This window comes from Coregonus clupeaformis, unplaced genomic scaffold (genome assembly GCF_020615455.1).
Source record: "Coregonus clupeaformis isolate EN_2021a unplaced genomic scaffold, ASM2061545v1 scaf0061, whole genome shotgun sequence".
Taxonomy (NCBI): domain Eukaryota; kingdom Metazoa; phylum Chordata; class Actinopteri; order Salmoniformes; family Salmonidae; genus Coregonus; species Coregonus clupeaformis.
The window spans coordinates 51,147-77,815 of record NW_025533516.1 but is presented as its reverse complement, the minus strand read 5'-3'; the positions used below and the strand labels follow the sequence as shown (position 1 = coordinate 77,815).

General features: G+C 43.0%; 1 protein-coding gene across 4 annotated transcripts in view; it reads right to left on the bottom strand.

The window, feature by feature from the left end:
- The window catches only part of commd6 (COMM domain containing 6), a 34,481-nt gene extending 8,114 nt beyond the window's left edge, over positions 1-26,367 (bottom strand). For 2 of the 4 annotated variants that reach the window (XR_005996357.2, XR_005996356.2), the window contains exons 1-7: positions 26,241-26,367; positions 25,597-25,655; positions 19,471-19,536; positions 19,281-19,357; positions 15,315-15,483; positions 5,182-5,334; positions 4,682-4,800 (exon numbers count right to left, since the gene is read on the bottom strand). Coding sequence is in view for 2 of the 4 variants with exons in the window: in XM_041857498.2 (XP_041713432.1) it covers positions 4,750-4,800; positions 5,182-5,334; positions 15,315-15,483; positions 19,281-19,357; positions 19,471-19,536; positions 25,597-25,655; positions 26,241-26,265 (600 nt within the window). In the remaining 2 variants the exon portion in view is untranslated. Of the gene's footprint in view, positions 1-4,224; positions 4,801-5,181; positions 5,335-15,314; positions 15,484-19,280; positions 19,358-19,470; positions 19,595-25,596; positions 25,656-26,240 lie in introns of those variants that run through there. The other 2 variants (XM_041857498.2, XM_041857499.1) reach the window with 2 other exon arrangements.
- Between the last annotated feature and the right edge of the window lie 302 nt (positions 26,368-26,669).

Sequence of the window (26,669 nt, the reverse complement as noted above, 5' to 3'; positions counted from 1 at the left end):
TGCCAAACGTCCTGCACGGTGTTGGGCTGTAAGCACAACCCTCACCTGTGGACGTCGGGCCCTCATACCACCCTCATGGAGTTTCTGACCGTTTGAGCAGACACATGCACATTTGTGGCCTGCTGGATGTCATTTTGCAGGGCTCTGGCAGTGCTCCTCCTGCTCCTCCTTGCACAAAGGCGGAGGTAGCAGTCCTGCTGCTGGGTTGTTGCCCTCCTACGGCCTCCTCCACGTCTCCTGATGTACTGGCCTGTCTCCTGGTAGCGCCTCCATGCTCTGGACACTACGCTGACAGACACAGCAAACCTTCTTGCCACAGCTCGCATTGATGTGCCATCCTGGATGAGCTGCACTACCTGAGCCACTTGTGTGGGTTGTAGACTCCGTCTCATGCTACCACTAGAGTGAAAGCACCGGCAGCATTCAAAAGTGACCAAAACATCAGCCAGGAAGCATAGGAACCACCTGCAAAACCAGTCCTTTATTGGGGGTGTCTTGCTAATTGCCTATAATTTCCACCTGTTGTCTATTCCATTTGCACAACAGCATGTGAAATTTGTTGTCAATCAGTGTTGCTTCCTAACTGGACAGTTTGATTTCACAGTAGTGTGATTGACTTGGAGTTACAGTGGGGGAAAAAAGTATTTAGTCAGCCACCAATTGTGCAAGTTCTCCCACTTAAAAAGATGAGAGAGGCCTGTAATTTTCATCATAGGTACACGTCAACTATGACAGACAAAATGAGAAAAAATAATCCAGAAAATCACATTGTATGATTTTTAATGAATTTATTTGCAAATTATGGTGGAAAATAAGTATTTGGTCAATAACAAAAGTTTCTCAATACTTTGTTATATACCCTTTGTTGGCGATGACACAGGTCAAACATTTTCTGTAAGTCTTCACAAGGTTTTCACACACTGTTGCTGGTATTTTGGCCCATTCCTCCATGCAGATCTCCTCTAGAGCAGTGATGTTTTGGGGCTGTCGCTGGGCAACACAGACTTTCAACTTCCTCCAAATATTTTCTATGGGGTTGAGATCTGGAGACTGGATAGGCCACTCCAGGACCTTGAAATGCTTCTTACGAAGCCATTCCTTCGTTGCCCGGGCAGTGTGTTTGGGATCATTGTCATGCTGAAAGACCCAGCCACGTTTCATCTTCAAAGCCCTTGCTGATGGAAGGAGGTTTTCACTCAAAATCTCACGATACAGTGAGGGAAAAAAGTATTTAATCCCCTGCTGATTTTGTACGTTTGCCCACTGACAAAGAAATGATCAGTCTATAATTTTAATGGTAGGTTTATTTGAACAGTGAGAGACAGAATAACAACAAAAAGATCCAGAAAAAACGCATGTCAAAAATTTTATGAATTGATTTGCATTTTAATGAGGGAAATAAGTATTTGACCCCCTCTCAATTAGAAAGATTTCTGGCTCCCAGGTGTCTTTCATACAGGTAACGAGCTGAGATTAGGAGCACACTCTTAAAGGGAGTGCTCCTAATCTCAGTTTGTTACCTGTATAAAAGACACCTGTCCACAGAAGCAATCAATCAATCAGATTCCAAACTCTCCACCATGGCTAAGACCAAAGAGCTCTCCAAGGATGTCAGGGACAAGATTGTAAACCTACACAAGGTAGGAATGGGCTACAAGACCATCGCCAAGCAGCTTGGTAAGAAGGTGACAACAGTTGGTGTGATTATTCGCAAATGGAAGAAACACAAAATAACTGTAAATCTCCCTCGGCCTGGGGCTCCATGCAAGATCTCACCTTGTGGAGTTGCAATGCGGTGAGGAATCAGCCCAGAACTACACGGGAGGATCTTGTCAATGATCTCAAAGCAGCTGGGACCATAGTCACCAAGAAAACAATTGGTAACACACTACGCCGTGAAGGACTGAAATCCTGCAGCGCCCGCAAGGTCCCCCTGCCCAAGAAAGCACATATACAGGCCCGTCTGAAGTTTAACAATGAACATATGAATGATTCAGAGGAGAACTGGGTGAAAGTGTTGTGGTCAGATGAGACCAAAATCGAGCTCTTTGGCATCAACTCAATTTGCCGTGTTTGGAGGAGGAGGAATGCTGCCTATGACCGTAAGAACACCATCCCCACCATCAAACATGGAGGTGGAAACATTATGCTTTTGGGGGTGTTTTTCTGCTAAGGGGACAGGACAACTTCACCACATCAAAGGGACGATGGACGGGGCCATGTACCGTCAAATCTTGGGTGAGAACCTCCTTCCCTCAGCCAGGGCATTGAAAATGGGTCGTGGATGGGTATTCCAGCATGACAATGACCCAAAACACACGGCCAAGGCAACAAAGGAGTGACTCAAGAAGAAGCACATTAAGGTCCTGGAGTGGCCTAGCCAGTCTCCAGACCTTAATCCCATAGAAAATCAGTGGAGGGAGCTGAAGGTTCGAGTTGCCAAATGTCAGCCTCGAAACCTTAATGACTTGGAGAAGATCTGCAAAGAGGAGTGGGACAAAATCCCTCCTGAGATGTGAGCAAACCTGGTGGCCAACTACAAGAAACGTCTGACCTCTGATTGCCAACAAGGGTTTTGCCTACCAAGTACTAAGTCATGTTTTGCAGAGTGGTCAAATACTTATTTCCCTCATTAAAATGCAAATCAATTTATAACATTTTTGACATGCGTTTTTCTGGATTATTTTGTTGTTATTCTGTCTCTCACTGTTCAAATAAACCTACTATTAAAATTATAGACTGATCATGTCTTTGTCAGTGGGCAAACGTACAAAATCAGCAGGGGATCAAATACTTTTTTCCCTCACTGTACATGGCCCCATTCATTCTTTCCTTTACACAGATCAGTCGTCCTGGTCCCTTTGCAGAAAAACAGCCCCAAAGCATGATGTTTCCACCCCCATGCTTCACAGTAGGTATGGTGTTCTTTGGATGCAACTCAGCATTCTTTGTCCTCCAAACACGACGAGTTGAGTTTTTACCAAAAAGTTATATTTTGGTTTCATCTGACCATATGACATTCTCCCAATCCTCTTCTGGATCATCCAAATGCACTCTAGCAAACTTCAGACGGGCCTGGACATGTACTGGCTTAAGCAGGGGGACACGTCTGGCACTGCAGGATTTGAGTCTCTGGCGGCGTAGTGTGTTAATGATGGTAGGCTTTGTTACTTTGGTCCCAGCTCTCTGCAGGTCATTCACTAGGTCCCCCCGTGTGGTTCTGGGATTTCGGTCACCGTTCTTGTGATCATTTTGACCCCACGGGGTGAGATCTTGCGTGGAGCCCCAGATCGAGGGAGATTATCAGTGGTCTTGTATGTCTTCCATTTCCTAATAATTGCTCCCACAATTGATTTCTTCAAACCAAGCTGCTTACCTATTGCAGATTCAGTCTTCCCAGCCTGGTGCAGGTCTACAATTTTGTTTCTGGTGTCCTTTGACAGCTATTTGGTCTTGGCCATAGTGGAGTTTGGAGTGTGACTGTTTGAGGTTGTGGACAGGTGTCTTTTATACTGATAACAAGTTCAAACAGGTGCCATTAATACAGGTAACGAGTGGAGGACAGATGAGCCTCTTAAAGAAGAAGTTACAGGTCTGTGAGAGCCAGAAATCTTGCTTGTTTGTAGGTGACCAAATACTTATTTTCCACCATAATTTCCAAATAAATTCATTAAAAATCCTACAATGTGATTTTCTGGATTTTTTTTCCTCATTTTGTCTGTCATAGTTGACGTGTACCTATGATGAAAATTACAGGCCTCTCTCATCTTCTTAAGTGGGAGAACTTGCACAATTGGTGGCTGACTAAATACTTTTTTGCCCCACTGTATCTCATGTACAGGTTTACATATATGTACAGTACCAGTCAAAAGTTAGGACACTTGTTCAAGGGTTTTTCTTTTTTTAAACTATTTTCTACATTGTAGAATAATAGTAAAGACATCAGAACGATGAAATAACACATGGAATCATGTAGTAACCCCAAAAAGTGTTAAACAAATCAAAATATACTTTATATTTCAGATTCTTCAAATAGCCACCCTTTGCCGTGATGTCAAATTTGCACACTCGTGGCATTCTCTCAACCAGCTGCAGAATGCTGTCGTCACAATTATTCTAAAATATATTTTGATTTGTTTAACACTTTTTTGGTTACTACATGATTCCATATGTGTTATTTCATCGTTTTGATGTCTTCACTATTATTCTACAATGTAGAAAATAGTAAAAATAAAGAAAAACCCTTGAATGAGTAGGTGTGTCCAAACTTTTGACTGGTACTGTATGTCTGTCTACATATCAACAGTGCTGAACCAGGGTCATAAATGGTGATAGTCTTGCAGTGCAAAATATTGTACCATATTGTAAAAATGTCAATGAATTATTCACGTCATTGTGAATATACTGTACAATCAGTGTTGCACTTCTTTCATCAAAAGAGCCAAAGTATATTTTCTGGGCATCTATACAAGGAGGGCAGCGAAATCTGAACTAGGCCTACTTCACGCTTATAGATTACACTACTTGTAATATGCATGATTATTCATCAATATCCATAATTATTAGTATTTTGAGTAAACTAATTTTAGGTGTTGAAGTATTAATGTTAATGCATGGCTTATTAATACATTTGCGAGAATTCAGCATTCGTGGACACAAATGCTTTGAGCGTAAACATTACCAATACTGTCAACTGTCAATACAGGCCAGGGCATTCTCATCAAGGAGCGGTTTCTGGGCCCCAGAGCGTCATACTGTTTCCAAAACAGCTGCCACCTCCTTGAATTGACTGTAGAAGTTCTGCAAAGAGAGTAGGAAAAGTCTGTCAGTAAATAGAATAGATCGTAATTTGTTCTTCATTTTTTTTCTGACGCAATGTCACATGCACACAAACATACCTGTACATACATACACACACGACAGGCTGGGTTACCAACAGAGCAGGATCCTAAAGCAGTGTGTGTGTGTGTGTGTGTGTGTGTGTGTGTGTGTGTGTGTGTGGGGGGGGTAGTGCTACTTACAGCAGTAACTCAACCGAGTTAGTCCAACATTCAGAGGTAAACTGGCTAAGGTATTTTACTTAAGAATAAAGGACAGTTGTACAGTAGCACCATATAAACAAACCCTTCAATCATCTCTAACATCACTCATCCATAGCTTTTAGATTAAGAATAAACTGACATGGAATTGTGCAATGGTCATTTCAAAGGACCGTTGGGAGATCTGTCCAGAGGTGTCTGCGATCTTCAGCAGGAGGGAGACATAGGGGGAGTTGAGAGAGCGACAGGTGTCCGAGCTCACCGCCATGCCCAGCTTCCACTGCATGTCCACCAGCTAGACAGACAGGCACACCGAGGGTTAAATCAACAACAGCTCACTTGCAACTACAGATAGCAAAGCATTTACAGTGCATTCGAAAAGTATTCAGACGCCTTGACTTTTTCCACATTATTTTTTTATGTTTACGTTATTCTAAAATTGATTCAATATTATTTTTTTCTCATCAATCTACACACAATACCCAATAATAACAAAGTGAAAACAGGTTTTTAGAAATGGTTGAAAATGTATTAAAAATAAAAAATAAAAAAACCTTATTTACATAACTATTCAGACCCTTTGCTATGAGACTTTGAGCTCAGGTGCATCCTGTTCCCATTGATTATCCTTGAGATTTTTGCAACTTGGAATCCACCTGTGGTAAATTCAATTGATTGGACATGATTTGGAAAAGCACACACCTGTCTATATAAGGTCCCACAGTTGACAGTGCATGTCAGAGCAAAAACCAAGCCATGAGGTCAAAGGAATTGTCCGTAGAGCTCCGAGACAGGATTCTGTCGAGGCACAGATCTGGGGAAGGCTACCAAAAAATATCCACAGCACTCCACCAATCAGGCCTTTATAGTAGAGTGGCCAGACGGAAGCCACCCCTCAGTAAAAGGCACATGACAGTCCGCTTGGAGTTTTCCAAAAGGCATCTAAAGGACTCAGACCATGAAAAACAAGATTCTCTGGTCTGATGAAACCAATGCCAAGTGTCACATCTGGAGGAAACCTGGCACCATCCTTATGGTGAAGCATGGTGGTGGCAGCATCATGCAGTGGGGATGTTTTTCAGCGGCACTGACTGGAAGACTAGTCAGGATCGAAGGAAAGATAAACGGAGCAAAGTACAGAGAGATCCTTGATGAAAACCTACTCCAGAGCGCTCAGAACCTCAGACTGGGGCGAAGGTTCACCTTCCAACAAGACTACGACCCTAAGCACACAGCAAAGACAACGCAGGAGTGGCTTCGGGACAAGTCTCTGAATGCCCTTGAGTGTCCCAGCCAAAGCCCGGACTTGATCCCGATCTAACATCTCTGGATAGATCTGAAAATAGCTGTGCAGCGACGCTCCCCACTCAACCTGACAGAGCTTAAGAGGATCTGCAGAGAAGAATGGGAGAAACTCCCCAAATACAGATGTGCCAAGCTTGTTTGCGTTATACCCAAGAAGACTCAAGGCTGTAATCGCTGCCAAAGATGCTTCAACAAAGTACTGAGTAAAGGGTCTGAATACTAATGTAAATGTCATAAACTCTGTATTTCAAAGATAATTTGTAAAAATCCAAATAACTTCACAGATCTTCATTGTTAAGGGTTTAAACACTGTTTCCCATGCTTGTTCAATGAACCATGAACAATTAATGAACATGCACCTGTGGAACGGTCGTTAAGACACTAACAGCTTACAGACGGTAGGCAATTAAGATCACAGTTATGAAAACTATTGACTCTGAAAAACACCAAAAGAAAGATGCCCAGGGTCCCTGCTCATCTGCGTGAATGTGCCTTAGGCATGCTGCAAGGAGGCCTGAGGACTGCAGATGTGGCCAGGGCAATAAATTGCAATGTCCGTACCGTGAGACGCCTAAAACAGCGCTACAGAGAGACAGGACGGACAGCTGATCATCCTCACAGTGGCAGACCAAGTGTAACAACACCTGCACAGGATCGGTACATCTGAACATCACACTTGCGGGACAGGTACAGGATGGCAACAACAACTGCCTGAGTTACACCAGGAACACACAATCCCTCCATCAGTGCTCAGACTGTCCGCAATAGGCTGAGAGAGGCTGGACTGAGGGCTTGTAGGCCTGTTGTAAGGCAGGTCCTCACCAGACATCACCGGCAACAATGTCGCCTATGGGCACAAACCCACCGTCGCTGGACCAGACAGGACTGGCAAAAAGTGCTCTTCACTGACGAGTCGCGGTTTTGTCTCACCAGGGGTGATGGTCGGATTTGCGTTTATCGTCGAAGGAATGAGCGTTACACCGAGGCCTGTACTCTGGAGTGGGATCGATTTGGAGGTGGAGGGTCCGTCATGGTCTGGGGCGGTGCGTCACGGCATCATCGGACTGAGCTTGTTGTCATTGCAGGCAATCTCAACGCTGTGCGTTACAGGGAAGACATCCTCCTCCCTCATGTGGTACCCTTCCTACAGGCTCATCCTGACATGACCCTCCAGCATGACAATGTCACCAGCCATACTGCTCGTTCTGTGCGTGATTTCTTGCAAGACAGGAATGTCAATGTTCTGCCATGGCCAGCGAAGAGCCCGGATCTCAATCCCATTGAGCACGTCTGGGACCTGTTGGATCGGAGGGTGAGGGCTAGGGCCATTCCCCCCAGAAATGTCCGGGAACTTGCAGGTGCCTTAGTGGAAGAGCGGAGTAACATCTCACAGCAAGAACTGGCAAATCTGGTGCAGTCCATGAGGAGGAGATGCACTGCAGTACTTAATGCAGCTGGTGGTCACAGCAGATACTGACTGTTACTTTTGATTTTGACCCCCCCTTTGTTCAGGGACGCATTAATCCACATGTCTGTGGAACTTCTTCAGTTTATGTCTCAGTTGTTGAATCTTGTTATTTTCAAACAAATATTTACACGTTAAGTTTGCTGAAAATAAATGCAGTTGACAGTGAGAGGATGTTTCTTTAATTTTGTAATTTTTAATACATTTGCAAAAATTTATAAAAACCTGTTTTTACTTTGTCATTATGGGGTGTGTAGATTGATGAGGGAAAAAAACAATTTCATCCATTTTAGAATAAGATAGTAACGTAACAAAATGTGGAAAAAGTCAAGGGGTCTGACTACTTTCCGAATGCACTATATACAGACTGGGAAGCGCCATCTTAACCCTGTGATGGCCAGTGTGGACTGTGGATGCAAGCTTTTGCTCCTGGTAATGTAGCTTATTTAACTAATAAAGGCCATGTTCCAAGCCACTATACATAAATATTTAACATGTCAGTGACCGCATCAATACAATATTGTAATCTGATGTCCGACTGCAATGCACTGGTTCCTCAATAAAAAAAACATTGAGCTTATTGACAGTTTGTGGTCAATTGCATAATTCTGTCATTGCGCCAAACTATCACAAGGGGGAGTTAGAATGCTGATCTATCGGTAGTCTAAACTGTGGCACAAATTGGGGGATTATTCACACCTAGCCGAGCTATTTTTATTTTATTTATTTAACCTTTATTTAACTAGGCAAGTCAGTTAAGAACAAATTCTTATTTACAATGACGGCCTATACCGGACAAACCCGGACGACGCTGGGCCAATTGTGCGCCACCCTATGGGACTCCCAATCACGTCCGGTTGTGATACAGCCTGGAATCTAACCATGGGGTCTGTAGTGACGCCTCAAGCACTGAGATGCAGTGCCTTAGACCGCTGCGCCACTCGGGAGCCCATCCTTTAGACTATCCTTTTGTAAATTAATGGAGGTGTGAATGTTTCAGTCCGAGAGTCAGTCTCCTCTCCCACTGGAGTCCTGCATCATGCAACAACAACAAAACATCAGCTGGCGGGTGGTCCCGGAGTTGAGAGAGAATTTGGGTAAATACAATGGCGCAATTACACCTGACATGTGGACTGACCATTACATAAATGAAGAGTGGGTGTTATCTACCATGGAGTGGGACAGTGCAGCTAAAAACTGCAGATAACATAAGGCCAGCTATTGTGAAAGAACATCTTGTTGATTTCCTCTATCGCTTCAAGAGGCCTACTGTCCACCTGGTAATTCAGTGGTTCCAAAGGATAAAGCGTCACCTACAGATGGATTTGTGGTTTCAGAGAGAGGCCAGCTGCGAGCCTGCGACCAGGCACGGTGGGCTTTTGGCTTCTCTCCCTCTAAAAACAAAAATAAATAATTCTAAATAACAAACTGGCTTTATTTACCAGTGTGAAAGAGTGATAGCCCCTTTATATAAAGTGAGTTTCTGAAACACAGAGTCCTTCTTTGCTGATGTGAAGAAGAAACTGAATCAAAGAGAGTCCAGCGAGGACAGGGAGGTAAAAAAGGTTGCCCATATTTTCAAGACCTGAGCTACTTAAATGTATTTATTTTATTTATGAAATGTACTAGTTTATTTAGGCAATTTAATATCATTTATTTGTTTAGGCTTGGCCTATAGAGTAGGCTATTTTGCAGCAGTAAGCTATATTTGTCAGCATAAAGCTTTGTGAGTCACTCATTCGTGGCTTTGGCTTTGGATCAAGTACCAACATTCTACAATTGACGGAGTCACCCATGATTCACCAAATTATATTTTGAAGGAGGAAACAAAGTACTTTAAGCATATGTTTTCTTTTCAGTCGCCTCCATCTCCTCTAACTGAAGCTAATTGTAGAGATTTTTTTTCAATTGATATTGTCAAATTAACAGCCATACAGAAAGACTCATGTGAAGGTGAAATTACAGAGGAGGAACTTCTGGATGCAATTAAAGACTTTAAGTCCGGGAAAACTCCAGGGTTGGATGGCATACCAGTCGAGGTATACCAAAACTTTTTTGATATACTAAGAGGACCGTTATTAGCATGTTTTAACCACTCCTATGTAAATGGTAGATTATCTGACACTCAAGAAGAAGGTCTGATCTCATTATTACTGAAACAGGATACAAGTGGAAAATATAAAGATCGGAGTGTAAATGTTTGAGGTTGTGGACAGGTGTCTTTTATACTGATAACAAGTTCAAACAGGTGCCATTAATACAGGTAACGAGTGGAGGACAGAGGAGCCTCTTACAGGTCTGTGAGAGCCAGAAATCTTGCTTGTTTGTAGGTGACCAAATACTTATTTTCCACCATAATTTGCAAATAAATTCATAAAAAATCCTACAATGTGATTTTCTGGAGAAAAAAAATCTCAATTTGTCTGTCATAGTTGACGTGTACCTATGATGAAAATTACAGGCCTCTCTCATCTTTTTAAGTGGGAGAACTTGCACAATTGGTGGCTGACTAAATACTTTTTCCCCCCACTGTATATGGGTTGTATGTTGGGAGCTTTTGGGAAAGAGCACAGTTAGATGTCGCATATAGAAGCAAACCGGATGGACATCATGAAAATTATCGGAGAGGTTGAGAGTAGAAGTAGTTCAGGACCAAATACAAAAAAAAACAAAAAAAATATAATTATTGTAAAATTGACTGTGTCCATAAGGTGTAGATAGTAAGTATAGGCTGGAAGTAGAGGCCTGAGCATTGTTGTTCACTAATTTACCCCAAGTAGGGAAAGGATGGCGGGGTTGAAAAGTAATAAAGGGGAGTATATATACACTGCTCAAAAAAATAAAGGGAACACTTAAACAACACATCCTAGATCTGAATGAATGAAATAATCTTATTAAATACTTTTTTCTTTACATAGTTGAATGTGCTGACAACAAAATCACACAAAAATTATCAATGGAAATCAAATTTATCAACCCATGGAGGTCTGGATTTGGAGTCACCCTCAAAATTAAAGTGGAAAACCACACTACACGCTGATCCAACTTTGATGTAATGTCCTTAAAAAAAGTCAAAATGAGGCTCAGTAGTGTGTGTGGCCTCCACGTGCCTGTATGACCTCCCTACAACGCCTGGGCATGCTCCTGATGAGGTGGCGGATGGTCTCCTGAGGGATCTCCTCCCAGACCTGGACTAAAGCATCCGCCAACTCCTGGACAGTCTGTGGTGCAACGTGGCGTTGGTGGATGGAGCGAGACATGATGTCCCAGATGTGCTCAATTGGATTCAGGTCTGGGGAACGGGCGGGCCAGTCCATAGCATCAATGCCTTCCTCTTGCAGGAACTGCTGACACACTCCAGCCACATGAGGTCTAGCATTGTCTTGCATTAGGAGGAACCCAGGGCCAACCACACCAGCATATGGTCTCACAAGGGGTCTGAGGATCTCATCTCGGTACCTAATGGCAGTCAGGCTACCTCTGACGAGCACATGGAGGGCTGTGCGGCCCCCCAAAGAAATGCCACCCCACACCATGACTGACCCTCTGCCAAACCGGTCATGCTGGAGGATGTTGCAGGCAGCAGAACGTTCTCCACGGCGTCTCCAGACTCTGTCACGTCTGTCACATGTGCTCAGTGTGAACCTGCTTTCATCTGTGAAGAGCACAGGGCGCCAGTGGCGAATTAGCCAATCTTGGTGTTCTCTGGCAAATGCCAAACGTCCTGCACGGTGTTGGGCTGTAAGCACAACCCCCACCTGTGGACATAGGGCCCTCATACCACCCTCATGGAGTCTGTTTCTGACCGTTTGAGCAGACACATGCACATTTGTGGCCTGCTGAAGGTCATTTTGCAGGGCTCTGGCAGTGCTCCTCCTGCTCCTCCTTGCACAAAGGCGGAGGTAGCGGTCCTGCTGCTGGGTTGTTGCCCTCCTACGGCCTCCTCCACGTCTCCTGATGTACTGGCCTGTCTCCTGGTAGCGCCTCCATGCTCTGGACACTACGCTGACAGACACAGCAAACCTTCTTGCCACAGCTCGCATTGATGTGCCATCCTGGATGAGCTGCACTACCTGTGTGGGTTGTAGACTCCGTCTCATGCTACCACTAGAGTGAAAGCACCGCCAGCATTCAGAAGTGACCAAAACATCAGCCAGGAAGCATAGGAACTGAGAAGTGGTCTGTGGTCACCACCTGCAGAACCACTTCTTTATTGGGGGTGTCTTGCTAATTGCCTATAATTTCCACCTGTTGTCTATCCATTTGCACAACAGCATGTGAAATGTATTGTCAATCAGTGTTGCTTCCTAAGTGGACAGTTTGATTTCACAGAAGTGTGATTGACTTGGAGTTACATTGTGTTGTTTAAGTGTTCCCTTTATTTTTTTGAGCAGTGTATGTTGGAACATTGCTCCGGGGACTTGCTTCCATTCAGCCACGAGCATTAGTGAGGTCGGGCATTGATGTTGGGCGATTAGGCCTGGCTCACAGTTGGTGTTCCAATTCATCCCAAAGGATGAATGGGGTTGAGGTCAGGGCTCTGTGCAGGCCAGTCAAGTTCTTCCACAACGATCTCGACAAACCATTTTTGTATGGGCCTCGCTTTGTGCTCGGGGGCATTGTCATGCTGAAACAGGAAAGGGCCTTCCCCAAACTGTTGCCACAAAGTTGGAAGCACAGTATTTTTTTGAGCAGTGTATAAAAAACATGGGGGATTGGAAGTGATACAGACAATTACATTGATAGAAGTTACAATCTATCTGCAATATTAAGCTGATCTACCCCCAGAATGTATTTATTTATAATAAAATAAAAGTACCAACATACTTTCTGATCGTCTTTAATAAATAAATGTTTTGACAAAGTTAATCTACTTATGTTGTGTGTGTGTGTGTGTATGTATATGTGTTCAATAATTTGTGACATTGTGGTTACAATAAAGAATGTAAACGAAATAAATCAAATCAATCCTATTCATAATGAATAATCAGATGTGTGTTGCAAGCCTGTCATTTATTTTATTTTATTGTAAAATTGTATTTAATTTCTTTAGACAATACAAAACATACACATACAAACGACAACTACATCACACCTGCCCAGACCCACCTGCTCACACCCCCCATCTCCAGCGCCCGCATCACTTTCCACTACATGGCCTCAAACTGCACCATTTTGTTTTCAACATTTGGATAATAAAGCATTTAAAGGCTGACATTGGTTTATTTTCAGTTTTTAAGTATACGTTTTTTCAAGATGATTGACGAGAAAAGTATTGTCCAACCCATAGGGTATCTCACAGCACCCTTATATGCCATGTCTTGAAATATGCAGACAGACAGATTAAAAGTTAATTTCCATTGTAATACTTCTGACAGCCAACTTTCTAACTCCGACCCATAACTTTTGGACTTAATAATATTCCCAGAAGTCACAGATTATTATAACCTAATGAAAAATTAACCTGGTAATCTAATTTAACGCAGGCCTGAGACCTATGGGTTTAACCTTGTGAATGAATGATTATATTGAAGATAGAATGAGTTCTGAGAGCCGATCCATTACCCAACAAAATAACATCAATTTCTTTAACCAAATTGTTTTCATGACTACAGACAGTAGCCTATTATTCCTCTTTTCCTACATTAATTAATTTGTCTGCATGTCTATTCAACATTTGGCTAAAAATAAACCACACCATGAATTAAGATATATTTTTATTTTTACGAAAGGATAGTCTAATAGCTCGCTCGGCTAGGTGTGAAAAATCCCTCAATTTGTGCCACAGTTTAGACTACCGATAGATGTTGCGGTCAGTCAGAGTTGTGGGTTGTGGGTTTGATTCCCACGGGGGAGCAGTACGGGAAAAAGTAAAAAATAAAAATTAATTGCCACTCACTACTATAAGTCGCTCTGGAAAAGAGCGTCTGCTAAATGACTACAATGTAACATTTAAATGTTGCAGTTTAATTATTCAAGGCTACCTTTGTTAATTCATTTTATAACTAAAATGCTTTACTGTATTTAAAGACATGGATGACATGTATGTTGAGTGATGACATGCACAAATGAATGAATTATTGATTGATATACTATATTGAAGTAGGCCTTTATGCCAATAAGTAAGTTACGTTAAAACAGCTACAGTAAACAGGACTGTTCGGCCTACAGCTCCATGTCATTTCAATTACTTCATTTCAGTAAAAACCTTGAACACACCTGTCCCTGACTTTTCCTGAATATATGTGTATTTTGCACTCTAGCAGTAGGCCTACATTGAGATAAATAACATAAAATAAAAACGTTCAGATAATTTTTTCCTCAAATCGCCATGAAGGTCTTCTGCACCATATGCATTTTAACAGTAGAATTGCCGGGACTTGATGAGTAGCCTACCAATAACCGGCAGTCTAATAAATCAATTTAATATACACAATCACAAAGACATCCATCAATATTTTGTTTAGGGAGTTCATAAAAAACATGGTACTAAGACAATGTATTTCAAAAGAACAGAATAGCATGTTTTAAGATTTATTTATCTGTGCTATTGTAGCTGAGGCTATGGCTGAGCCATGTCAATGAAATTAACTTGTTCATTTAGCAGACATCGCATTCTTATATTCCCCAGACCTTTACAGTATGAATATGATGGAATATAACAGAATACAATTAAAATGAAATTTTCCCCAAAACGGTATTTGCTAATTGTCATCAGTAGGCATGGAGATGTGGTTATTCAAGGAAAACATATTTTGAAAGGGAGACCATCTGTAAAACATTTTGTGTTGTTTGGCAAAACTAGGTTAATTAAAAACCTTAGAATATGCTCTTTTGGATATGGTATAGATAGCAATCCAAACGTCTGGCCTGCATGGACCTCTGTAGGATTATTTGGAAAAGTAAGCAAGCACCAACAAGCTTGATAAAGACGCCCGCAAATATTCCCTCTGGTGGTCAAACTAGCATTAATGGCAACCATGGCTGACAGTAACATACTATGACATCCTGCACTCCAACATGCCATAACATTCTGCAGCATCCCACAAGCTGTATGGAGCAACCATTAAATGAGGACCCACTGTAGATAACACGGCATTAAATCGTTGATCAATTTGTGCAGTGCGACTGCTTTGCAGACGCTCTGGAAGTGGCTTAAGTCTTGTGGAAGACTATGATTGGTTGATTAGATGAATCAGGTGTATTATACTGTAGCTTGGTCTGGGGCAAAAGCCTGCACCCACACTTGCCCTTTGTGGGTACAATTTCCCACCCTTAATTAGGAGATTCCAATACCCCTTTCCAAAACTACCTTTAGCACCTTCTGTGCACTTCACGTGCTGCAAACTTCCTAGCTATACCTTGCCCTCCATGTCCAATGGTTTCAAATATACACAAGTGCCTATGGAGTAGGAGCTAGGAAGAAGCTAGGAGTTGACCTGGAGTTAAGCAAGAAGAGAATCCATTTGTTTTTGGTTGGCTCCAGTAGCAGGGTGTAGGCCTACCTGTCCGATGCTAAGCATGGCCTGGACCTCTTGGTGCGTGTTGACTAGGGTACCCTGATCACTCCACAGCCGGTGGAGCACCTGAAGAGCAGCTTTGGACCACTTACTGCTGCCCTCTCCCAGCCTAGCTACCAGTACATCAGCAGAGAGGTTGCTCTTTTCAGTGGACCTGTTAAAATAGCACCAATGTGTTTATTTAACACAGTTGTCTGAACCCAGTCAACTTATACAGTGCATTTGGAAAGTATTCAGACCCCTTCCCCTTTTTCGACATTTTGTTACGTTACAGCCTTATTCTAAAATTTATTAAATAGTTGTTTTTCTCAAATCTAGACACGATACCCCATACTGACAAAGCAAAAACAGTTTTATAGAAATGTTTGCAAATTAATAACAATTGCTTTTTGAAATATAACATTTACATAAGTATTCAGACCCTTTACTCAGTACTTTGTTGAAACACCTTTGGCAGCGATTCCAGCCTTGAGTCTTTGGTATGATGCTACAAGCTTGGCACACTGACAGGTTGGATGGGGAGCATCGCTGCAAAGCTAAACTCAGCAAAAAATTGTCGAAGGAATGTGCGTTACACCAAGGCCTGTACTCTGGAGCGGGATCGATTTGGAGGTGGAGGGTCCGTCATGGTCTGGGGCGGTGTGTCACAGCATCATTGGACTGAGCTTGTTGTCATTGCAGGCAATCTCAACGCTGTGCGTTACAGGGAAGACATCCTCCTCTCTCATGTGGTACCCTTCCTGCAGGCTCATCCTGACATGACCCTCCAGCATGACAATGTCACCAGCCATACTGCTCATTCTGTGCGTGATTTCCTGCAAGACAGGAATGTCAGTGTTCTGCCATGGCCAGCGAAGAGCCCGGATCTCAATCCCATTGAGCACATCTGGGACCTGTTGGATCGGAGGGTGAGGGCTAGGGCCATTCCCCCCAGAAATGTCAGGGAACTTGCACCCCCCCTTTGTTCAGGGACACATTATTCAATTTGTGTTAGTCACATGTCTGTGGAACTTGTTCAGTTTATGTGTCAGTTGTTGCATCTTGTTATGTTCATACAATTATATACACATGTTAAGTTTGCTGAAAATAAACGCAGTTCACAGTGAGAGAACGTTTCTTTTTTTGCTGAGTTTATTTTAAGGTCTCTCCAGAGATGTTCGATCGGTTTCAAGTCCGAGCTCTGGCTGGGCCACTCAAGGACATTCAGAGACTTGTCCCAAAGCCACTCCTGCGTTCTTGGTTGTGTGCTTAGGGTCATTGTCCTGTTGGAAGGTGAACCTTCATCCCCAGTCTGAGGTCCTGAGCGCTTTCTCTGTACTTTCATCTTTCCATTGATCCTGACTAGTCTCCCAGTCCCTTCCGCTGGAAAATATCCCCACAGCATGATGCTGCCACCACCATGCTTCACAGTAGGGAAGGTCCTTCTGGAAGGTTCTCCCATCTCCACAGAGGAACTCTGGAGCTCTATCAGAGTGACCATCGGGTTCTTGGTCACCTCCTTGACCAAGGCCCTTCTCCACCAATTGCTTAGTTTGGCCGGGAGACCAGCTCTAGGAAGAGTCTTGGTGGTTCCAAACTTCTTCCATTTAACAATGATGGAGGCCACTGTGTTCTTGGGGACCTTCAATGCTGCAGACATTTTTTGGTACCCTTTCCCAGATCTGTGCCTCGACAAAATCCTGTCTCTGAGCTCTACAGACAATTCCTTCAACCTCATGGCTTGGTTTTTGCTCTGACATGCACTGTCAACCGTGGGACCTTATATAGACAGGTGTGTGCCTTTCCAAATCATGTCCAATCAATTAAATGTACCACAGGTGGACTCCAATCAAGTTGTAGATACATCTCAAGGACGATCAATGGAAACAGGATGTACCTGATCTCAATTTCGAGTCTCTTAGCAAAGGGTCCGAATACTTATGTAAATAAGGTATTTTTTATACACATTTATTTTATACATTTGGAAAAATATTATAAAAACCTGTTTCCGCTTTGTCATTATGGGGTATTGTTTGTAGATTGATGAGGGGGAAACATTTTTTAAATCAATTTTAGAATAAAGCTGTAATGTAACAAAATGTGGAAAAAGTCAAGGGGTCTGAATACTTTCCGAATGCACTGTACACATTCATTCAAACCCACAACTCAAAAACTCACCCACAAAATATTGAAAAATAAGTGACTCTCCAAATAAATAAAACCAATTACTTTAGTAACAAATCATAGCCATGGCCCTGAAGCCACTACCCACAACTGGTTCCTGACCTATCAAAGGAGGAGCAAACACAAGCTCGATGTGCATACTGAACGCTGCATGGATGGATATACACTGCTCAAAAAAATTAAGGAAACACTTAAACAACACATCCTAGATCTGAATGAATGAAATAATCTTATTAAATACTTTTTTCTTTACATAGTTGAATGTGCTGACAACAAAATCACACAAGAATTATCAATGGAAATCAAATTTATCAACCCATGGAGGTCTGGATTTGGAGTCACCGTCAAAATTAAAGTGGAAAACCACACTACAGGCTAATCCAACTTTGATGTAATGTCCTTAAAACAAGTCAAAATGAGGCTCAGTAGTGTGTGTGGCCTCCACGTGCCTGTATGACCTCCCTACAACGCCTGGGCATGCTCCTGATGAGGTGGCGAATGGTGTCCTGAGGGATCTCCTCCCAGACCTGGACTAAAGCATCCGCCAACTCCTGGACAGTCTGTGGTGCAACGTGGCGTTGGTGGATGGAGCGAGACATGATGTCCCAGATGTGCTCAATTGGATTCAGGTCTGGGGAACGGGCGGGCCAGTCCATAGCATCAATGCCTTCCTCTTGCAGGAACTGCTGACACACTCCAGCCACATGAGGTCTAGCATTGTCTTGTATTAGGAGGAACCCAGGGCCAACCGCACCAGCATATGGTCTCACAAGGGGTCTGAGGATCTAATCTCGGTACCTAATGGCAGTCAGGCTACCTCTGGCGAGCACATGGAGGGCTGTGCGGCCCCCCAAAGAAATGCCACCCCACACCATGACTGACCCACCGCCAAACCGGTCATGCTGGAGGATGTTGCAGGCAGCAGAACGTTCTCCACGGCGTCTCCAGACTCTGTCACGTCTGTCACATGTGCTCAGTGTGAACCTGCTTTCATCTGTGAAGAGCACAGGGCGCCAGTGGCGAATTTGCCAATCTTGGTGTTCTCTGGCAAATGCCAAACGTCCTGCACGGTGTTGGGCTGTAAGCACAATCCCCACCTGTGGACATAGGGCCCTCATACCACCCTCATGGAGTCTGTTTCTGACCGTTTGAGCAGACACATGCACATTTGTGGCCTGCTGGAGGTCATTTTGCAGGGCTCTGGCAGTGCTCCTCCTTGCACAAAGGCGGAGTTAGCGGTCCTGCTGCTGGGTTGTTGCCCTCCTACGGCCTCCTCCACATCTCCTGATGTACTGGCCTGTCTCCTGGTAGCGCCTCCATGCTCTGGACACTACGCTGACAGACACAGCAAACCTTCTTGCCACAGCTCGCATTGATGTGCCATCCTGGGTGAGCTGCACTACCTGAGCCACTTGTGTGGGTTGTAGACTCCGTCTCATGCTACCACTAGAGTGAAAGCACCGCCAGCATTCAAAAGTGACCAAAACATCAGCCAGGAAGCATAGGAACTGAGAAGTGGTCTGTGGTCACCACCTGCAGAACCACTTCTTTATTGGGGGTGTCTTGCTAATTGCCTATAATTTCCACCTGTTGTCTATTTCATTTGCACAACAGCATGTGAAATGTATTGTCAATCAGTGTTGCTTCCTAAGTGGACAGTTTGATTTCACAGAAGTGTGATTGACTTGGAGTTACATTGTGTTGTTTAAGTGTTCCCTTAATTTTTTGGAGCAGTGTATTTATGAGTGCAGAAGTTTCATGGTTGCGGATTACAAACAGCTACAATACCTGAATGTTAACAAGAGAAATTGGACAACCTCCTGTAGAGCCTCTTTGTCAAGTTGGATCCCAGCTTTTTGAAACTTCTGCATAGAAAATGGAAGAAAACATGTTACAAAATCAGATCATGTGAATATGGTTTAGTTTAGGGAGTGAAAGGAAGGCACAGTGGAAATTCTGTGACAGTGTGTTGACTCACATCAGAGATTTCAGCAGAATCTACTCCCCTGGCCTGCCCTTGGAGATGACTCAGAATCTGCTGACACTGCATGGGGAGATTATCAGATCCACATCCTCAATAACAACAGCTCCTAAAATGGTGACTGAACGACTGCTGCATCAATACACGCTTTCTAATACAAAAGTATTGTATTTCAATACATCTGACTATGTGACTGGTCGTTTGCTGTATTGATGCACTCTAATAAAAATACATCTGACTATGGTCTACTGAATAATAGGGATATTTGGTCCAAATGTTTTTATTTGTATCTGTCAATGGTGATACAGCTGAGCAAGTGTAGTCGGTGCCAGTATAGATGTATGGAGGACCAAACCTGTCATAATTTGAAATAAATGAATAAATGCACACATAAATGGATGAATGAATGCCAGGGCTTGTCCTCTTGTCCGGGACAAAAAAAGTGTTAAACAAATCAAAATATATTATATATTTGAGATTCTTCAAAGTAGCCACCCTTTGCCTTGATGACAGCTTTGAACACTCTTGGCATTCTCTCAAACAGCTTCACCTGGAATGCTTTTCCAACAGTCTTGAAGGAGTTCCCACATATGCTGAGCACTTGTTGGCTGCTTTTCCTTCATTCTACAGTCCAACTCATCCCAAACCATCTCAATTGGGTTGAGGTCGGGTGATTGTGGAGGCCAGGTCATCTGATGCTGCACTCCATTACTCTGATTAAGTGTGCCTTGAATTCTAAATAAATCACAGACAGTGTCACCAGCAAAGCATCCCCACACCATCACACCTCCTCCTCCATGCTTCACGGTGGGAACCACACATTCGAAGATAATCCGTTCCCCATCTCTGCGTCTCACAAAGGCATGGCGGTTGGAACCAAAAACCTCAAATTTGGACTCCAAAGGACAGATTTCCACCTATCTAATGTCCATTGCTCATGTTTCTTGACCCAAGCAAGTATCTTCTTCTTTTTGATGTCTTTTAGTAGTGGTTTCTTTGCAGCAATTCGACCATGAAGGTAGATTCACAGTCTTCTCTGAACAGTTGATGTTGAGGTACCTGTTACTTGAACTCCGTGAAGCATTTATTTGGGCTGCAATCTGAGGTGTATTTAATTGCCGATTTCTGAGGCTGGTAACTCTAATGAATTTATCCTCTGCAGCAGAGGTAACTCTGAGTCTACCTTTCCTGTGGTGGTCCTCATGAAAGCCAGTTTCATCATAGTGCTTGATGGTTTTTGCGACTGCTGTTGAGCTGTTCTTGCCATAATATGGACTTGGTCTTTTACCAAATAGGGCTATCTTCTGCATACCAACCCTACCTTGTCACAACACAACTGATAGGCTCAATCGCATTAAGATGGAAAGAAATTCCACAAATAAACTTTTAACAAGGCACACCTGTTAATTATATGCATTCCAGGTGACTACCTCATGAAGCTGGTTGAGAGAATGCCAAGTGTGTGCAAAGCTGTCATCAAGGCAAAGGGGGGCTACTTTGAAGAATCTCAAATAAAATATATATTTTGATTTGTTTAACACTTTTTTGGTTACTAAATGATTCCATATGTGTTATTTCATAGTTTTAATGTATTCAATATTATTCTACAATGTAGAAAAGAGCAAAAATAAAGAAAAACACTGGAATGAGTAGGTGTGTCCAAACTTTTGACTGGTACTGTATATATATACAGTGGGGAGAACAAGTATTTGATACACTGCCAATTTTGCAGGTTTTCCTACTTACAAAGCATGTAGAGGTCTGTAATTTTTATCATAGGTACACTTCAACTGTGAGAGACGGAATCTAAAACAAAAATCCAGAAAAACACATTGTATGATTTTTAAGTAATTAATTTGCATTTTATTGCATGACATAAGTATTTGATCACCTACCAACCAGTAAGAATTCCGGCTCTCACAGACCTGTTAGTTTTTCTTTAAGAAGCCCTCCTGTTCTCCACTCATTACCTGTATTAACTGCACCTGTTTGAACTCATTACCTGTATAAAAGACACCTGTCCACACACTCAAACAGACTCCAACCTCTCCACAATGGCCAAGACCAGAGAGCTGTGTAAGGACATCAGGGATAACATTGTAGACCTGCACAAGGCTGGGATGGGCTTCAGGACAATAGGCAAGCAGCTTGGTGAGAAGGCAACAACTGTTGGCGCAATTATTAGAAAATGGAAGAAGTTCAAGATGACGGTCAATCACCCTCGGTCTGGGGCTCCATGCAAGATCTCACCTCGTGGGGCATCAATGATCATGAGGAAGGTGAGGGATCAGCCCAGAACTACACAGCAGGACCTGGTCAATGACCTGAAGAGAGCTGGGACCACAGTCTCAAAGAAAACTATTAGTATAACACTACGCCGTCATGGATTAAAATCCTGCAGCGCACGCAAGGTCCCCCTGCTCAAGCCAGCGCATGTCCAGGCCCGTCTGAAGTTTGCCAATGACCATCTGGATGATCCAGAGGAGGAATGGGAGAAGGTCATGTGGTCTGATGAGAAAAAAATAGAGCTTTTTGGTCTAAACTCCACTCGCCGTGTTTGGAGGAAGAAGGATGAGTACAACCCCAAGAACACCATCCCAACCGTGAAGCATGGAGGTGGAAACATCATTCTTTGGGGATGCTTTTCTGCAAAGGGGACAGGACGACTGCACCGTATTGAGGGGAGGATGGATGGGGCCATGTATCGCAAGATCTTGGCCAACAACCTCCTTCCCTCAGTAAGAGCATTGAAGATGGGTCGTGGCTGGCTCTTCCAGCATGACAACGACCCGAAACACACAGCCAGGGCAACTAAGGAGTAGCTCCGTAAGAAGCATCTCAAGGTCCTGGAGTGGCCTAGCCAGTCTCCAGACCTGAACCCAATAGAAAATCTTTGGAGGGAGCTGAAAGTCTGTATTGCCCAGCGACAGCCCCGAAACCTGAAGGATCTGGAGAAGGTCTGTATGGAGGAGTGGGCCAAAATCCCTGCTGCAGTGTGTGCAAACCTGGTCAAGACCTACAGGAAACGTATGATCTCTGTAATTGCAAACAAAGGTTTCTGTACCAAATATTAAGTTCTGCTTTTCTGATGTATCAAATACTTATGTCATGCAATAAAATGCAAATTAATTGTATATACAGTGGGGAGAACAAGTATTTGATACACTGCCAATTTTGTAGGTTTTCCTACTTACAAAGCATGTAGAGGTCTGTCATTTTTATCATAGGTACACTTCAACTGTGAGAGACGGAATCTAAAACAAAAATCCAGAAAATCACATTGTATGATTTTTAAGTAATTAATTTGCATTTTATTGCATGACATAAGTATTTGATACATCAGAAAAGCAGAACTTAATATTTGGTACAGAAACCTTTGTTTGCAATTACAGAGATCATACGTTTCCTGTAGGTCTTGACCAGGTTTGCACACACTGCAGCAGGGATTTTGGCCCACTCCACCACGTGATTTTGTTGTCAGCACATTCAACTATGTAAAGAAAAAAGTATTTAATACGATTATTTCATTTATTCAGATCTAGGATGTGTTCTTTTAGTGTTCCCTTTATTTTTTTGAGCAGTGTATATACACAGTGCATTCTGGAAGTATTCAGACCCTTTGACATTTTCCACATTTTGTTACGTTACAACCTTATTCTAAAATTGATTAAATACATGTTTCTCATCAATCTACACACAATACCCCATAATGACAAAGCGAAAACAGGTTCTTAGAAATGTTTGCACATTCATTAAAAAGAAAAACAGAAATATCTTATTCACATCAGTATTCAAACCCTTTGCTATGAGACTCGAAATTGAGCTCAGGTGCATCCTCTTTTCATTAATCATCCTTGATATGTTTTTACAACTTGATCCACCTGTGGTAAATTCAATTGATTGCACATGATTTGGAAAGGCACACACCTGTCTATATAAGGTCCCACAGTTGACACTGCATGTCAGAGCAAAAACCAAGCCATGAGGTTGAAGGAATTGTCCGTAGAGCTCCGAGACAGGATTGTGTCCAGGCAGAGATCTGGGGAAGGGTACCACAACATTTCTGCAACATTGAAGGTCCCCAAGAACACAGTGGCCTCCATCATTCTTAAATGAAAGAAGTTTAGAACCACCAAGACTCTTCCTAGAGCTCGGCTAAACTGAGCAATCAAGGGAGAAGGGCCTTGGTCATGGAGGTGACCAAGAACCTGATGGTCCCTCTGACAGAGCTCCAGAATCCCTCTGTGGAGATGGGAGAACCTTCCAGAAGGATAACTATCTCTGCAGCATTCCACCAATCAGGCTTTTATGGTAGTGGCCAGATGGAAGTGCCACTCGTCAGTAAAAGGCACATGACAGCCCGCTTGGAGTTTGCCAAAAGGCACCTAAAGGACTCTCAGACCATGGGAAACAAGATTATATGTTCTGATGAAACCAAGATTGAACCCTTTGGCCTGAATGCCAAGCGTCACGTCGGGAGGAAACCTGCCCTACGGTAAAGCATGGTGGTGGCAGCATCATACTGTGGGGATGTTTTTCAGAGGCAGGGACTGGGAGACTAGGCAGGATCGAGGGAAAGATGAACGATGCAAAGTACAGAGATATCCTTGATAAAAACCTTCTCCGGAGCGCTCAGGACCTCAGACTGGGGCGAAGGTTCACCTTCCAAGAGGACAACGCAGGAGTGGCTTCGGGTCAAGTCTCTGAATGTCCTTGAGTGGCCCAGCCAGAGCCCAGACTTGAACCCGATCGAACAACTCTGGAGGGACCTGAAAATAGCTGTGCAGCAACGCTCCCCATCCAACCAAGAATGGGAGAAACTCCCCAAATAGTTGTGCCAAGCATGTAGCGCCATACCCATGAAGACTCGAGGCTGTAATCGCTGCCAAAGGTGTTTCAACAAAGTACTGAGTAGAGGGTCTGAATACTTATGGAAATGTGATATTTCCATTTTTCATTTTTAATAAATTAGCAAACATTTTATTTTTTTAAACTGTTTTTGCTTTGTCATTATGGGGTATTGTGTGTAGATTGATGAGGGGGGAAACAATTTCATCCATTTTAGAATAAGGCTGTAAAGTAAAAACAAAATGTGGAAAAAGTCAAGAGGTCTGAATACTTTCAGAATGCACTGTGTGTGTATATGAGAGAGAGAGGAGTTAGGCCAATGCGGTTGAATGTTCCGAGTGTGCCACTTTCGCCTCCATAGCCGTTGCAAGTGATAACGCTTCCGCATTGTGCTGTTTATTTCTGATAGTTTTCAAAACCTATGAAGATGTCCAGTGACACTACAACACAGTAAAGACTTGGTTACACATTATCCCGAATGCTAATCAATAAAAACGTCTTAAATTCGCTGCTCTGTTTTGCTTGTTTACAGCGGGTCATTTCATAGAAGGGATCCGCTGTTGGAGGTGTTCTCGTGTTATTACATCGCCAACATTTCAAGAATGAAGTTCTATATGGGCGCTAACATCAGAGTATACAAAACATTAAGAACACCTGCGCTTTCCATGACAGATTGACCAGGTGAAAGCTATGATCCCTTATTGATGTCACTTATTAAATCCACTTCAATCAGTGTAGATGAAGGGGAGGAGACAGGTTCAAGGATTTTTAAGCCTTGAGACAACTGATACATGGATTGTGTATGTGTGCCATTCAGAGGGTGAATGGACAAGGCAAAATATTTAAGTGCCTTTGAACAGGGTATGGTAGTAAGTGCCAGCCGCACCGGTTTGTGTCAAGAACTGCAACGCTGCTGGGTATTTTCACGTGCAACAGTTTCCCGTGTGTATCAAGAATGGTCCACCACTCAAAGGACATCCAGCCAACTTGACACAACTGTGGGAAGCATTGGAATCAACACGGGCCAGCATCCCTGTGGAACGCTTTCGACAACTGGTGGAGTCCATGATCCGAAGGAATTGAGGCTGTTCTGAGGGCAACTCAATATTAAGAAGGTGTTTCTAAGGTTTGGTATACTCAGTGTATATGGCTCTGGATTGGCCTATCACTCCAATCAGTACATCTGAAAAAAATTATGTGCATGTGGTACTTTTTCAAGCATCTCATCTTTCTCAATTCATGCCATGGGAAATGACAGAGACAGGATGTCCTTACTGTTTCTGCCAATACATCTGGTGGGAGTCTTCCAATGTTTTCCACAGTTTGGTCAACACCTAAAAACCACAGAAGTTGATTAGTTAGTAAAAAAAAAAAAAGGCAAGCCCATTCGCTACCTAGCTAGTTAGCCAAGTCCGTGAGTGTGTAACGTTATACGTTAGCGAACTACCTAGCTATTGGGTATATTCCCATTTTGCATTTATTCATTAGTTGGATCCTTCACATATATCTACAGTCATTGGCTGGATCAATGAAATTATGTAAGCACATCCTAAAGTTAGAAAAGTGTTAACTATGGAAAGTCTTCACATCAGCTACAAAAAGAGTAACGTTAGCTAGCTAGTTAGCTATTGTGCGTCTTCCCATTTTGCATGTATTCATTAATTGGATCTCAATTCGATGATTTATGCACATCGCAAAGTTAACTAGCTAACACTTTCCTATGGCAAGTCTTCACATCAACTACAAAAATAGTAACGTTGACAGTTTGGCAAATGATAAACGGGGAAACCTTTGGTTTCGCTGTGTTTAACGTTACAAGTTCTCATTACTCGCGTAGCTATTATCTAACCGTTACCTAGCTAGCTAACTAACAACAAGCTATGTTAACGTCTCATATTCTGTTGAAATACTGCACCCACTTGCCGATGAATCTAACCCCGGCATCTCTGATCACAAGGACGGATGAGGATCTGAGTAGATAAGCAACGAAGTGGGATCCACAATGAACAACATCTTTCACCGGATGTATAAATGTGAAGCATCCGTTTGGCGGTTCCACTCACTACCAAATGTGGTGATGAGAGGAAGCCCAGTGGCCGTCAGTGGGAGTAGATGGCGTGAGATGGATTTTGGCCGACATTCTGCAAATGTTCTCATCGATGAAACATTTAATCTCATACAGTTTTCTGTTTCCAAAATTAGAATCTGTAACAAACAGAGTGGCCTGCGTTTTGTAGAATTTAACCTTTGCCAAAGTTTCAAAAAATGGTGTTGGTTTGAAGGAGTGCAAGGGCGAATAGGCCCTTTTCACGATGACGTCATCTAACTTCCGCCTTTCCGCGTAGCAG